General features: G+C 50.1%; 1 protein-coding gene across 1 annotated transcript in view; it reads right to left on the reverse strand.

Annotated features, from left to right (window-relative positions):
* The window catches only part of LOC142296903 (E3 ubiquitin-protein ligase TRIP12-like), a 498462-nt gene that overhangs the window by 134349 nt on the left and 347630 nt on the right, over positions 1 to 16483 (reverse strand). The window contains exon 24 of the mRNA XM_075341010.1: positions 6104 to 6174. Coding sequence (XP_075197125.1) covers positions 6104 to 6174 — 71 coding nt within the window. The remainder of the gene's footprint in view (positions 1 to 6103; positions 6175 to 16483) is intronic.

Raw genomic sequence — 16483 nt, forward strand, 5'->3', positions numbered from 1 at the left:
ACTCTGTCCCTGTCACCTGGACAGTGGCAGCAGGTGGTTCCACCTGGGCCGGGGGTCCCACCAGTGGCAGAGGCTGCGGCTGAGTGAGTGTCACAGGGGCCGAACATTGCACACAATGAGGGTAGGTGGAACCTGCAGGTAGCATAGCCGCACATGAGGTACAGGTTGCAAAGTAAGCCTGTGCCTTGGCACCCTTGCTTTTTGCGGACGACATGCTGTTGTCTCCTCTTAGAGCAATCAGAGAGGGTATATAGCCAAAAGCAATAGTGCGGCCGTACAGAGTAAATGTATACAATATAATCATATAAATATACACTTCGGCACCCAGGGGGGCCAGCACCTAGTGACAGGTGCGGCTTACCGACCGCCTGCAGCGGTTGTGTGACCACCAGATTCCCTGCCTGGGCCTCCCAGAGCTGTGGAGCTCGGTGTTGTCTCCCCTCTGAAGTTCTCCGGCGTCAGAAGTGCTGATAGGAATGGCTGCCAGCGTTCTGAGAGGAGGAGGGAGCCGTGGGCGTGCCTCAGAAAGTGCGGGAATCTGGTGCCCCACGGTGCTCAGTGAGGGGGGAGGAGGATACGAAGTATGCTCCAGCCCTCGGCGCTGACGTCCAGTGCAGCGTCCCGCCCTTACCCCTGACTGGCAGGCCCGGGGGCGGGAGTATGCGGTACTAGGCCGCAAAAGCCGGGGAGTAAAGTTATAAGCGCGGCCGGCAAACAAGCGCGGTCAGCGCGGTAGTCCCGGCGCACCAACACACCCAGCAGCTGCTGCAGCGTCCATAACACAGGCTCTCTATGCGCCGTCCCCAAGGGGACACAGAGTACCTCAGAGGAGCAGGGCCTTGTCCCTGACGATACCCGGTCTCCTGTCCAGCAGATTCTCCCAGGGGCTGCGGAGGGAGCACAGTCCCAGTGCCTGGTGACCGGTTAGGATCCCACTTCACCCAGAGCCCCTAAGGGATGGGGAAGGAAAACAGCATGTGGCTCCTGCCTACGTACCCGCAATGGATACCTCAACCTTAACAGCACCGCCGACCAGAGTGGGGTGAGAAGGGAGCATGCCGGGGGCCCTGTTATGGGCCCTCTTTTCTTCCATCCGATATAGTCAGCAGCTGCTGCTGACTAAATTGTGGAGCTTGCGTGCATGTGTTCCTCCTTCGCACAAAGCATAAAAACTGAGGAGCCCGTGATGCACGGGGGGGTGTATAGGCAGAGGGGAGGGGTTTACACTTTTAAGTGTAATACTTTGTGTGGCCTCCGGAGGCAGAAGCTATACACCCAATTGTCTGGGTCTCCCAATGGAGCGACAAAGAAACAATGATTTCACTGACGAAGACGATTGGTTAAGACAAGCTCAAATGCCTAACTCAACGGAGGAAGAGCCGGGAGCCCTAAATGCGGACATTTCAGTGGAGGAGGTAACAAGAACAATCAGGGAGCTTAACACCAATAAAGTGCCAGGACCTGACGGTTTTAATAGCGAATTTTATAAAGCACTTAGGGATCTGATTACACCGGACTTAACCTCAGCTTTTAATGCAATCCTGGGAGGAACAGAAATCCCTAGAAATGCCAACATAGCATACATTAAATTACTCCCGAAGGGTAACAAAGACCTAGATGATCCCTCTAGTTACAGACCCATATCGCTCATTAATCAGGATTTAAAAATAATGTCCAAAATCATGGCCGATAGACTAGCACTGATTTTGCCTAGGATAATCACCGAACATCAGGTAGGGTTTACTAAAGGGAGAAATGTGGTTACCAACATCAGGAAGACGATCTTAGTGGTAGATGCGGTTAGATTGGGGCAAAACCTGCTTTAGTTACACTCGACGCTGAGAAAGCGTTTGATAATGTTAATTGGAACTGGCTAGATAAAATGATGGAGGCCATAAGAATTACCGGTAAAATGAGACTTTACATCAGAAGTTTATATGCCAACTCGGGAGCAAGGATACATACCCCGGGCTTCCTGTCGGAAGTGTTCCCCCTGATGAAGGGGACGAGGCAGGGCTGCCCGCTATCCCCCCTACTATTTAACCTGGCAATTGAGCCATTATCTAGAGTTCTCCAGGGTCATAACAGCTTCAAAGGGATCAAAATAAGGGGGGCAGAAATGAAGATAGCGCTTTTCGCTGATGATGTGATACTGTATATGGGAAACCCAGGCGTGGACTTACCCCAAACCCTTGACATGATTGAAAAATTTGGATCATTCTCAGGCTTTAAGTTAAACAAAAAGAAGTGCGAGATCTTGTTCTTGAGGGGAGGTCACGGGAGCGTTGGGAGAAATCTGAGAGATGGTTGTATATGTGGGATCCCTATATCAAAGACATCAATCAAATACCTGGGAGTGCAGATAGGGAGAACGGTGGAAACAATTTATAAAATGAATTATGGCCCACTGATCAGGAAAATCATAACACAACTAAGGGGATGGAAAGGCTTACCCTTACCAATGCTGGCAAGATGCCACTTGATAAAAATGATGAGCTTTCCTAGGCTGCTGTATCCCTTTCAGACAATTCCGCTACTATTAAAACTAAAAGATGTTAACAGACTCAACACAGCATATGCGGATTTTGTGTGGAGGGGAAGGAAACCCAGAATAAAATTACGCACATTGATGAAGTCAGTGGAGGAGGAATCAATTTCCCGGACGTTAGGGGGTATAACCTGGTGTGTATCATGAGTCACGTGATCGCCTGGTTGAGAGGAACAAGTAGACACTCAGATCATGACATGGAGAGCAAATATGCAACACCATGGGACCTGAAGTCCATTCTCCAGGCCCCATTGTCTAGGACTGAGGGTCACATAAGAAACTCTATCATATTCCGAGACACCATGTTAACTTGGAGACTAGTTAGAAAGAAACTGGGACTTTCCTGGAAGGTGTCTAAGTATTTCAATCCCTGGGCATCCCCAAATTTCACTCAGGGACGAGACAACAAGTTTTTTTCTGGAATGGAAAGAGAAGGGCATCAAGAGAATGCAAGATGTTATGAATGTGGAGGAGAGACGCAGGATGACAGGAAGGGAAGTGCTCGATAAATATGACCTCAATAACATTCACATTATCCAGTATGAGCAATTGAAGTTTGGAGTAATCAGAGATCTTGGCGAGATTGGAAGGGAACTGAACAAAAGTCCGATTGATGAGCTCCTGGAATGTGAGGTTACAAATGTAAATGTATCCTAAATTTACCGAACACTTAGGGAGGTATTAATATCTCGGGAGGATAGTCGTACCTTATTAGCATGGGAGAAACAACTGAAAGATCAAGAAGTGGTGGGAAATATATTGAAAGGGTGGGTCCAAATGCGGAAACACATCACCAACGAGGGTTGGAGAGACACCCAGTTTAGGATTTTAGATAGGGCTATTGTAGGTTTCAATATTCCGGGTAGAGATGCACGTTGTCCAAAATGTCAAACAGAGAAAACAGATATGCTACATGGACTCTGGGAATGTAAGGAAGTGCAGAGGTTCTGGAATCGAATAAGAATGTTGGCCCAAACAACATGGGGGATATATTGCAGACCAGAATTAATGGTGTGGATTTTCCATTTCTTTGAGGGTGGAGTCAAAGGGGGATCAAATACTCGGGATAAAAGGACATTTGCAATCATACATGACTTGGCCATGATAGCTAAAAGGTGTATCTTAAGACACTGGATACAGAGGGAGGGTCCATCTACAAAGGAGGTTATTGGGGAATTGCATGCTCTTCTGAAGTTGGAAAAATTGGAAGCGGAAAGGGATAAGGATCAAAAGACAGCCACGTTCTTTGGGAGATGGAAAAATTTTATTGAACACCACTTCACACGGGGAGAAAAAAATAACTTGGTGACACCTTTCATACACACGGAGTGGTATCTCCTGAAAGAAATCCAGGGTATTTTGGGCAACCTAAGGCGGGCTTTGCACGTTGCGACATCGGTAACAATGTGTTACCGATGCTGCAGCGATAGTCCCGCCCCCGTCGCACGTGCGATATCTAGTGAAAGCTGCCGTAGCGATTATTATCGCTACGGCAGCTTTACACGCACATACCTGCCGTGCGACGTCCCTCTGGCTGGCGACCCGCCTCCTTCCTTAGGGGGCGGGTCGTGCGGCGTCACAGTGACGTCACACGGCAGGCGGCCAATTGAAGCGGAGGGGCGGAGATGAGCAGGATGTAAACATCCCGCCCACCTCCGTCCTTCTCATTGCAGCCGGCGGCAGGTAAGGTGAAGTTCCTCGCTCCTGCGGCTTCACACACAGCGATGTGTGCTGCCGCAGGAGCGAGGAACAACATCGTACCTGTCGCTGCACCGGCATTATGGAAATGTCTGAGGCTGCAGCGATGATACGACAACGACGCTTTTGCGCTCGTTCATCGTATCAAAAAGGTTTTACACGTTGCGATATCGACTGCGACGCCGGATGTGCGTCACTTTCGATTTGACCCCACCGACATCACACGTGCAATATCGCAACGTGCAAAGCCGCCCTAAGGCTCACTTAGCGGGGGCTCAAGAGGAAGGAGGAGGCGAGACGTCAAGGAAGTATTAAGACACATCATTGATTTTGGAACCACTAAAGAAGGACACGGGTTTGAGAGACTATATTACATGTGGTTTATTTTGACTTTCTAGTTCGGTTTCATTATATGTCATTTTTCGTGGAAGAACAATCTGGACTAGCAAGAGGAGGTTGTACCCCTTTTTCTCTTCTTCTATACCATAGTTTGTCAATTGATTGTCCTTCCCTTTAATCAAACTCATTTTGTTATGGTTTTTATAAAATTTGGAAAATCAATAAAAATGTTTGGAAAAAAAAAAAAATGTATGATGTTATAAAGCAAGCTTTCGAGACATCTCAGGTCTCTTCCTCAGGCATGGTATGACAAAATATCTGAAAAAACACAAATATATACACAAAACAGGGCAGAGCGATGCATAGTAAAAGGACATTTAAATAAACAAACACTGAGCTTAGAAAGTGAATCCTTAATTAGCTTTGATTACTGGTGTGAGTTTTATTGTCCCGATATCCATGTAGGATCAGAGGCCTGGTGCCCTCGTAGTCTCTGGAGCTGACCTCTCAGATTTTGTAATGAGTCATAAATCCTTCTGAGAGGTTGAGTCCTGTGTCCACAGAGTTAAACATTGTGATGAATTTGTATTCCCAGACCTCTGTGATCTGAAGTTGCCTTTCTTTTACTATGACAACTTTCATGTGGTTTATGTTGTATCCTGGAGCACAGAAATGTTTGGCCACAGGTAAATGGATTTTTTTGTCTGTAATTGTGTGGCGGTGAGATCTCATCCTTGCTCTCAGTCTCTGTCCTGTTTCTCCAACATAGAGGCCCCCAATAGGACATATAGTGTACAGGATTAAGTACACCACGTTGGAAAAGGAGCATGTGAATGTCCCAGGAATTTTATAGTCCTTCTGTGTGTTAGGGATCTGTATCCGGTCTTTGGTCTCTACATGAGCTCAGGTTTTGCAGCTCTTTACATTGCAAGGATAAGTTCCTCTTGGTGTGTCTGAGGGCATAGAACTTCGGATCATGATGCTCCTTAAATTAGGAGGTTGCCTGTAGCACAGCAATGGAGGATCTTTGAATATTGTTTTTAACCGGTCATCCTTGTGTAGAATGAATCCTTGTGTCACTGCAACGAATCACAGACGTCAGGACTGCTGGTGGGCAAGGGAAGCACTGCCTACGCAATGAAGGTAAAGAGTGGCCCCGGAAGTGAATGAGCAGCCTGTAAGCAGTTACAGCTGCTCCAGGCTCAAAAAGTACAGCCTGCTTGTGTTTATTCCCCTATCTCTTGTACTACCATTTTTAATTACCAGATTGTGGTCCCCATAGACTTATATGGGGAACAGTGTCCGGCCAGATAATCAGGACCAATCTCGGGCTGGAACCGGGTTTTTTTTTTTTACCTGGTAAGACCCGCTGGTCCGGGTTTTCTGTGAATCCGCTCATCACTAATAATAATCCTTAATGCTACTAACGCATAAGAGGACGATGGACGGATGATGAATCTGTCCAGACATATAACTTTTCTGTAAACTGGTGCTTCAAGACTAATTGCAATATCTTACCAATGATTCATCAATTTCATCACGGCCTTCATCATTATTGTCCTGGTAATGTTCACTTACTCTGCCTAAAACTAGAAAAATATATATATATATAGTCATTTGAAATGTGCAAAGCAAAAGCCTTAACCCCTTCACCAGCCGATCTTCCATTTTTTGGGGTTTTTTTTCATTCCCCTTCCTCCGAGAACTGTAACTTTTTTTATTTTTACGTCAATATTGCCATATAAGTGCTTGTTTTTTGCAAGACAAATTGAACTTTTAAATGAAACCATAAGTTTTACCATATAGTGTACTGGAAAAACGGCAGAAAAATTCCAAGTGCGGGAAAAATTGCAAGAAAGAAGGGAATTTTGTTACTTACCGTAAATTCCTTTTCTTCTAGCTCCTATTGGGAGACCCAGACGATTGGAGACCCAGACGATTGGGGTGTATAGCACTGCCTCCGGAGGCCACACAAAGCATTACACTAAAAAGTGTAAGGCCCCTCCCCTTCTGGCTATACACCCCCAGTGGGATCACTGGCTCACCAGTTTTAGTGCAAAAGCAAGAAGGAGGAAAGCCAAGAACTGGTTTAAACAAATTCACTCCGAAGTAACATCGGAGAACTGAAAACCATTCAACATGAACAACATGTGTACCCGAAAAACAACCAAAAATCCCGAAGGACAACAGGGCGGGTGCTGGGTCTCCCAATAGGAGCTAGAAGAAAAGGAATTTACGGTAAGTAACAAAATTCCCTTCTTCTTCGGCGCTCCATTGGGAGACCCAGACGATTGGGACGTCCAAAAGCTGTCCCTGGGTGGGTAAAGAAATACCTCATGTTAGAGCTGCAAAGACAGCCCTCCCCTACGGGGAGGCATCTGCCGCCTGCAGGACTCTCCTACCTAGGCTGGCGTCCGCCGAAGCATAGGTATGCACCTGATAATGTTTGGTGAAAGTGTGCAGACTCGACCAGGTAGCTGCCTGGCACACCTGTTGAGCCGTAGCCTGGTGTCGTAATGCCCAGGACGCACCCACGGCTCTGGTAGAATGGGCCTTCAGCCCTGATGGAACCGGAAGCCCAGCAGAACGGTAGGCTTCAAGAATTGGTTCTTTGATCCACCGAGCCAGGGTGGCTTTGGAAGCCTGCGACCCTTTGCGCTTACCAGCGACAAGGACAAAGAGTGCATCCGAGCGGCGCAGGGGCGCCGTGCGGGAAATGTAGATTCTGAGTGCTCTCACCAGATCCAACAAATGTAAATCCTTTTCATACCGATGAACTGCATGCGGATAAAAGGAAGGCAAGGAGATATCCTGATTAAGATGAAAAGAGGATACCACCTTAGGGAGAAACTCCTGAATGGGGCGCAGCACTACCTTGTCCTGGTGGAACACCAGGAAAGGAGCTTTGGATGACAGCGCTGCTAGTTCAGACACTCTCCGAAGAGACGTGACCGCTACCAGAAAGGCCACTTTCTGTGAGAGTCGAGAAAGTGACACATCCCTCAGAGGCTCGAATGGCGGCTTCTGGAGAGTAACAAGGACTTTGTTTAGATCCCACGGATCTAAAGGCCGCCTGTACGGAGGTACGATATGACAAACCCCCTGCAGGAACGTGCGCACCTGAGAAAGTCGTGCTAGACGCTTCTGAAAAAACACGGATAGTGCGGAGACTTGCCCTTTAAGGGAGCCGAGCGACAAGCCCTTTTCCAACCCAGCTTGCAGGAAGGAAAGAAAGACAGGTAACGCGAATGGCCAGGGAGATACTCCTTGTGCAGAGCACCAGGATAAGAAAATGTTCCACGTTCTGTGGTAGATCTTAGCAGACGTGGACTTCCTAGCCTGTCTCATGGTGGCAACGACCCCTTGGGATAATCCTGAAGACTCTAGGATCCAGGATTCAATGGCCACACAGTCAGGTTCAGGGCCGCAGAATTCCGATGGAAAAACGGCCCTTGGGACAGTAAGTCTGGACGGTCTGGTAGTGCCCACGGTTGGCCGACCGTGAGATGCCACAGATCCGGGTACCACGACCTCCTCGGCCAGTCTGGGGCGACGAGTATGACGCGGCCGCAATCGGATCTGATCTTGCGTAACACTCTGGGCAAGAGTGCCAGAGGTGGAAACACATAAGGGAGCCGGAACTGCGACCAATCTTGCACCAGGGCGTCTGCCGCCAGAGCTCTTTGATCGCGAGACCGCGCTATGAAGGTCGGGACCTTGTTGTTGTGCCGAGACGCCATTAGGTCGACGTCCGGCACCCCCCAGCGGCGGCAGATTTCCTGAAACACGTCCGGGTGAAGGGACCATTCCCCTGCGTCCATGCCCTGGTGACTGAGGAAGTCTGCTTCCCAGTTTTCTACGCCCGGGATGTGAACCGCTGATATGGTGGATGCTCTTTCCTCCACCCACATCAGAATCCGCCTGACTTCCTGGAAGGCTTGCCGACTGCGTGTCCCTCCTTGGTGGTTGATGTATGCCACCGCTGTGGAGTTGTCCGACTGAATTCGGATCTGCTTTCCTTCCAGCCACTGCTGGAAGGCTAATAGGGCAAGATACACTGCCCTGATTTCCAGAACATTGATCTGAAGGGTGGACTCCTGCTGAGTCCACGTCCCTTGAGCCCTGTGGTGGAGAAAAACTGCTCCCCACCCTGACAGACTCGCGTCTGTCGTGACCACTGCCCAGGATGGGGGCAGGAATGAGCTTCCCTGCGTTAATGAGGTGGGAAGGAGCCACCATAGCAGAGAATCCTTGGCCGTCTGAGAAAGGGAGACTTTCCTGTCTAGGGAAGTTGTCTTCCCGTCCCACTGGCGGAGAATGTCCCATTGAAGTGGACGCAGATGAAACTGCGCGAACGGGACTGCCTCCATTGCTGCCACCATCTTCCCTAGGAAGTGCATGAGGCGCCTTAAGGGGTGCGACTGACCCTGAAGGAGAGACTGCACCCCTGTCCGTAGAGACCGCTGCTTGTCCAGCGGAAGCTTCACTATCGCTGAGAGAGTATGAAACTCCATGCCAAGATACGTTAGTGATTGAGTCGGTGCCAGGTTTGACTTTGAAAAGTTGATGATCCACCCGAAAGTCTGGAGAGTCTCCAGCGCAACATTCAGGCTGTGTTGGCATGCCTCTTGAGAGGGTGCTTTGACAAGTAGATCGTCTAAGTAAGGGATCACCGAATGACCCTGAGAATGCAAGACTGCTACCACTGCCGCCATGACCTTGGTGAAAACCCGTGGGGCTGTCGCCAGACCAAATGGCAGAGCTACGAACTGGAGATGGTCGTCTCCTATCACGAAACGTAGGAAACGTTGGTGTTCTGTAGCAATCGGCACGTGGAGATAAGCATCTTTGATGTCTATTGATGCAAGGAAATCTCCTTGAGACATTGAGGCAATGACAGAGCGGAGGGATTCCATCCGGAACCGCCTGGCGTTCACATGCTTGTTGAGCAGCTTTAGGTCCAGAACAGGACGGAACGAGCCGTCCTTTTTTGGAACCACGAAGAGATTGGAGTAAAAACCGTGCCCTTGTTCCTGCAGAGGAACAGGGATCACCACTTCTTCTGCTTTTAGTGAGCACACCGCCTGCAGAAGGGCATCTGCTCGGTCGGGATGTGGGGAGGCTCTGAAGAACCGAGGCGGAGGACGAGAATTGAATTCTATCCTGTACCCGTGAGACAAAATGTCTGCTACCCACCGGTCTTTGACCTGTGGCAGCCAAATGTCGCAAAAGCGGGAGAGCCTGCCACCGACCGAGGATGCGGAGGGCTGAGGCCGAAAGTCATGAGGCAGCCGCCTTGGAAGCGGTTCCTCCGGTTGCTTTCTTGGGGCGTGACTGAGCCCGCCAGGAATCTGAGCTCCTTTGCTCCTTCTGAGTTCCTTTGGACGAGGAGAAATGGGTCTTGCTGGAGCCTCGAAAGGACCGAAACCTCGACTGCCACTTCCTCTGTTGAGGTTTGCTTGATCTGGGCTGGGGTAAGGAGGAGTCCTTACCCTTGGATTGTTTAATAATTTCAGCCAATTGTTCACCAAACAGTCTATCTACAGATAGCGGCAAGCTGGTTAAACATTTTTTGGAAGCAGAATCCGCTTTCCATTCCTTTAACCACAAGGCTCTGCGCAAGACAACAGAGTTGGCAGACGCAATTGAGGTACGGCTTGTAGAGTCCAGGACAGCGTTGATAGCGTAAGTCGCAAACGCAGACATTTGCGAGGTTAGGGACGCTACTCGCAGCACTGCTGGACATATGATAGAGTCCACCTGTGCCAGGCCAGCTGAAATAGCTTGGAGTGCCCACACGGCCGCGAATGCTGGAGCAAACGACGCGCCAATAGCTTCATAGACAGACTTTAACCAAAGGTCCATCTGTCTGTCATTGGCATCTTTAAGTGAAGCCCCATCTTCCACTGCAACTATGGATCTAGCTGCAAGCCTGGAGATTGGGGGATCCACCTTTGGACACTGTGTCCAGCGTTTGACCACGTCAGGGGGAAAGGGATAACGTGTATCCTTAAGACGTTTGGAGAAACGCTTATCTGGGTAGGCATGGTGTTTCTGGACTGATTCTCTGAAGTCAGCGTGGTCCAGAAAAGTACTCAGTTTAGGCTTGGGATACCTGAAATGGAACTTCTCCTGCTGTGCAGCTGCCTCCTCTGCAGAAGGGGCTGGGGGAGAAATATCCAACAGTCTATTGATGGCCGCTATAAGGTCATTTACCATGGCGTCACCATCAGGAGTATCCAGATTGAGAGCGGTTTCAGGATTAGACTCCTGATCACCCTCCTCTGTCTCATCATGTAGAGACTCTTCTCGCTGAGACCCTGATCCGCGTGATGACGTGGGGGGGTCTCTCCCAGCGAGCACGCTTAGGCTGCCTGGGACTGTCATCTGAATCAGAGCCGTCAGGCTGAGATGCCTGGGACCCCCTTGAAGCACTGATTAACTCCAACTGAGGGGGACCGGGGAACATTGCCGCAGCAGTGTCCATGGACTGAGTAACTGGCCTGGCCTGCAAGGTCTCTAGGATTTTTGTCATAGTGACAGACATCCTGTCAGCAAAAACAGCAAACTCTGTCCCCGTCACCGGGACAGGGTTCACCGGCGACTCTGCCTGGGCCACTACCACCACAGGCTCCGGCTGACGAAGTGGCACAGGGACCGAACATTGCACACAATGGGGGTCATTGTAACCTGCCGGTAGATTAGCCCCACAAGCTGCACAAGCAGCGTTCACAGCCTGTGTCTTGGCACCCTTGCGTTTTGCAGATGACATGTTGTCGTCTCCTCAGAGCAATAGGGGTATACAGCCAAGAAGCGACCTTACAGTGCAATATATATAGATATATCTGGTACAGGAAAAAGTACACCAAATAACACTGTGGCACTAGTGGGGCCAGCACGAATGTGCTGCTTAACGCCCGCTTAACGCGGGTGTGTGGTCGCCAGAAATCCCTTGTCTGGGTCTCCCAGAGCCTGTGTCCGTTCCCCAGCCAGACTGCATGCAGGAATGGCTGCCGGCGTCTCTGTGGAGGGGGGGCGGGCCCTGGGTGTGCTCAGACAAAAAGCGGGAAAGCTGCGTCCCACTGTGCCCAGTGAGAGGGCTGGAGCATGTAAATAAGGCTCCAGCCCTCGGCGCTGACGATTGCACAACGCCTGTCCCCTTCCCTGAGTGACAGGGAGGGGGCGGGAACGAAGCGGAGCTAGGCCGCAAAAGCCGGGGACTAGATTTATAAGCGCCGCCGTCGTAAAAGCACGGTCGGCGCTAAGTCCCCGGCGCACTACAAGTCCCAGCCGCGCCGCCGCTCCCAGAGCGGCCGGCGCGGTAGTTCCCAACACATAAAGTCACTCAGCCAAGCTGCAGTGACTCAAACCCCAGCGCGCAGCGCTACTGTCCCCGGCGCACTAGCACACCCAGCAAGTCTGGAGTGTGCGCGGCCAATCCATAGGGGGACACAGAGTACCTGAATGTTGCAGGGCCTTGTCCCTGAACGGTACCCCGGCTCCTTATCCAGCAGGTTCAATGGGTCTGTGGACGGAGCCCAGCCTCAGGGCTTGGAGGCCGGTAAGATCCCACTTCCTCAGAGCCCCACAGGGGGATGGGGAAGGAAAACAGCATGTGGGCTCCCGCCTCCGTACCCGCAATGGGTACCTCAACCTTACAAACCGCAAGTGGGGTGAGAAGGGAGCATGCTGGGGGCCCTAGTATGGGCCCTCTTTTCTTCCATCCGACATAGTCAGCAGCTGCTGCTGACTAAACAGTGGAGCTATGCGTGGATGTCTGACCTCCTTCGCACAAAGCAGAAAACTGGTGAGCCAGTGATCCCACTGGGGGTGTATAGCCAGAAGGGGAGGGGCCTTACACTTTTTAGTGTAATGCTTTGTGTGGCCTCCGGAGGCAGTGCTATACACCCCAATCGTCTGGGTCTCCAATCGTCTGGGTCTCACAATGGAGCGCCGAAGAAAGTGCGATTGCATGATTGTTTTTGAGATATTTTATTCACCGTGTTCACCATATGGTAAAACTGGTTTGTCGGTGTGATGCCTGAGGTCGGTGTGAGTTCGTAGACACCAAACATGTATAGGTCTACTTTTATCTAAGGGGTTAAAAAAAATCATATGTTTGTCCAACAAAAGTGGCACACTTTTTGCGCCATTTCTACGACCCGTAGCGTTCTCATTTTTTGGGATCTATGGCCCAGTGATGGCTTATTTTTTGAGTCTCAAGCTGACATGTTTAATGGTCCCATTTTTGTGCAGATGCTAAGCTTTGAACGCCTGTTTTTGCATTTTGTACAAAATTTGTAGCGACCAAAAAACTTAATTTTGATGTTTGGATTGTTTTGCCGCTACACCGTTTACCAATCAGATTAATTGATTTTATATTTTGATAGATCAGTCATTTCTGAACGTGGCGATACCAAATATGTGTATATTTTTTTAACCCTTCAAGTTTCAATGGGGTGAGAGGGAGGGTTGATTTGAACTTTTAGGTTTATTTTTCAATACTTTTTTTATTTTTTGTTTTACTAGACCCCCTAGGGGACTATAAGGATCAGTAGTCTGATAGTTTGTTCATTTCTGTTGATCACAGCTACACAGCTGTGATCACCAGAAATACTCACCTCTTGTTACTGGCAGCACTCAGCTGGGTAAAACAGGAAGTGAGTCGTGTGAGCTACAGGAGTCATCAAATTACCTTGTGCTGCAATGACAACCATCGGCTCATTATGATCATGTCACAGCGCCGCTGATGGAGCTAGGTGAGTAAAGATTTACCGCAATCGGCATGTAAATGACGCTGTCACATATTGACAGCGCCATTTAAGGGTATGTACGCACTAGGCGTTTTTTTCACACTGCGTTTTTATGTGCGTTTTTGTCTTAAAAAACGCACCCGCGGCAAAAAATGCGGCAAAAACGTGCGTTTTTACCGCGTTTTGTGCTGCGTTTTTGCTCACTACGTTTTTAATCAGTGAACAATGCCATTAAAGATTGTTGATGAAAAAAAGGAAATAAAAGGTCTGATATCATTTCCTTCTTCAATATGTTCTTCATTGTATGCAGGAGAGCAGATAGCTGCAGAACTAGTGTATGCAGGAGAGCAGACAGCAGCTGCAGAACTACAAGGCTCAGCATCCTCCAACCAGGACTGTATGCAGGAGTTTTTTGCCCAAAAAGAAGGGAATTTTGTTTACTTACCGTAAATTCCTTTTCTTCTAGCTCCTATTGGGAGACCCAGACAATTGGGTGTATAGCTTCTGCCTCCGGAGGCCACACAAAGTATTACACTTTAAAAAGTGTAACCCCTCCCCTCTGCCTATACACCCTCCCGTGCATCACGGGCTCCTCAGTTTTGGTGCAAAAGCAGGAAGGAGGAAACTTATAAATTGGTCTAAGGTAAATTCAATCCGAAGGATGTTCGGAGAACTGAAACCATGAACCAAAAGAACAATTCAACATGAACAACATGTGTACACAAAATAACAACAGCCCGAAGGGAAAGGGGCGGGTGCTGGGTCTCCCAATAGGAGCTAGAACAAAAGGAATTTACGGTAAGTAAACAAAATTCCCTTCTTCTTTGTCGCTCCATTGGGAGACCCAGACAATTGGGACGTCCAAAAGCAGTCCCTGGGTGGGTAAAATAATACCTCGATAAAAAGAGCCGAAAAACGACCCCCTCTTACAGGTGGGCAACCGCCGCCTGAAGGACTCGCCTACCTAGACTGGCGTCTGCCGAAGCATAGGCATGCACCTGATAGTGTTTCGTGAAAGTGTGCAGACTAGACCAGGTAGCTGCTTGACACACCTGCTGAGCCGTAGCCCGGTGCCGCAGTGCCCAGGACGCACCCACGGCTCTGGTAGAATGGGCTTTCAACCCTGAAGTAAGTGGAAGCCCAGAAGAACGGTAGGATTCAAGAATCGGTTCCTTGATCCATCGAGCCAAGGTTGACTTGGAAGCCTGCAAACCCTTACGCTGGCCAGCGATAAGGACAAAGAGGGCATCTGAACGGCGCAGGGGCGCCGTGCGAGACACGTAGAGCCGGAGTGCTCTCACTAAATCTAATGAGTGCAAATCCTTTTCACATTGGTGAACTGGATGAGGGTAAAATGAAGGTAAGGAGATATCCTGATTGAGATGAAAAGGGGATACCACCTTAGGGAGAAATTCCGGTACCGGACGTAGAACCACCTTATCCTGGTGAAAAACCAGGAAGGGGGCTTTGCATGACAGCGCTGCCAGCTCCGACACTCTACGGAGCGATGTAACTGCCACTAGAAATGCCACCTTTTGCGAAAGACGTGATAAAGAAACTTCCCGCAGCGGCTCGAAAGGTGGCTTCTGAAGAGCCGTTAGCACCCTATTGAGGTCCCAGGGTTCCAGCGGACGCTTGTAAGGTGGGACTATGTGGCAAACTCCCTGCAGGAACGTGCGGACCTGCGGAAGTCTGGCTAGACGCTTTTGAAAAAATACGGAAAGCGCCGATGATTGTCCCTTGAGAGAGCCGAGAGACAAACCCTTGTCCATTCCGGATTGAAGGAATGAAAGAAAAGTGGGTAAGGCAAAGGGCCAGGGCGTAAAACCCTTGTCAGAGCACCAGGACAAGAAGATCCTCCAAGATCTGTGATAGATCTTGGCGGACGTTGGTTTCCTGGCCTGTCTCATAGTGGCAATGACATCTTGAGATAACCCTGAGGACGCTAGGAGCCAGGACTCAATGGCCACACAGTCAGGTTGAGGGCCGCAGAATTCAGATGGAAAAACGGCCCTTGAGACAGCAAGTCTGGGCGGTCTGGGAGCGCCCACGGTTGACCCACCGTGAGATGCCACAGATCCGGGTACCACGACCGCCTCGGCCAATCTGGGGCGACGAGAATGGCGCGATGACAGTCGGACCTGATTTTCTGCAACACTCTGGGGAGCATCGCCAGAGGAGGAAACACATAGGGAAGTCGAAACTGCGACCAATCCTGAATTAATGCGTCCGCCGCCAGAGCTCTGTGATCTTGAGACCGGGCCATAAATGCCGGGACTTTGTTGTTGTGCCGTGACGCCATGAGATCGACGTCCGGCGTCCATCAGCGGCGACAGATCTCTCGAAACACGTCTGGGTGAAGAGACCATTCCCCCGCGTCCATGCCCTGTCGGCTGAGAAAATCTGCTTCCCAGTTTTCTACGCCCGGGATGTACACTGCGGAGATCGTGGAGGCTGTGGCTTCCACCCACTGTAGAATTCGTCGGACTTCCTGGAAGGCTTGACGACTGAGAGTGCCGCCTTGGTGGTTGATGTATGCGACGGCAGTGGCGTTGTCCGACTGGATTCAGATCTGCCTGCCCTCCAGCCACCGATGAAAGGCCACTAGGGCTAGATACACTGCCCTTATCTCCAGAATATTGATCTGAAGGGATGACTCTATCGGAGTCCAGGTTCCCTGAGCCCTGTGGTGGAGAAAAACCGCCCCCCACCCTGACAGGCTCGCGTCCGTCGTGACCACAGCCCAGGTGGGGGTTAGGAAGGATTTCCCCTGCGACAGAGAGTTGGGAAGGAGCCACCACTGAAGTGACGTCTTGGTTGCAAGGGAAAGAGAGACGTTCCTGTCGAGTGAAGTCGACCTCCTGTCCCATTTACGGAGAATTTCCCACTGGAGTGGCCGCAGATGGAATTGCGCGAACGGCACTGCCTCCATCGCTGCCACCATCTTCCCCAGGAAGTGCATGAGGCGCCTCAAGGGGTGAGACTGACCCCGAAGAAGAGATTGCACCCCTGCCTGCAGAGAAAGCTGTTTGTCCCGCGGTAGCATGACTACCGCTGACTGAGTATGAAACTCCATCCCAAGGTACGTCAGTGATTGGGTCGGTGTCAACTGGGATTTTGGGAAGTTGATTATCCAACCGAACTG

Source organism: Anomaloglossus baeobatrachus, chromosome 3, assembly GCF_048569485.1.
Source record: "Anomaloglossus baeobatrachus isolate aAnoBae1 chromosome 3, aAnoBae1.hap1, whole genome shotgun sequence".
Classification (NCBI taxonomy): Eukaryota; Metazoa; Chordata; class Amphibia; order Anura; family Aromobatidae; genus Anomaloglossus; species Anomaloglossus baeobatrachus.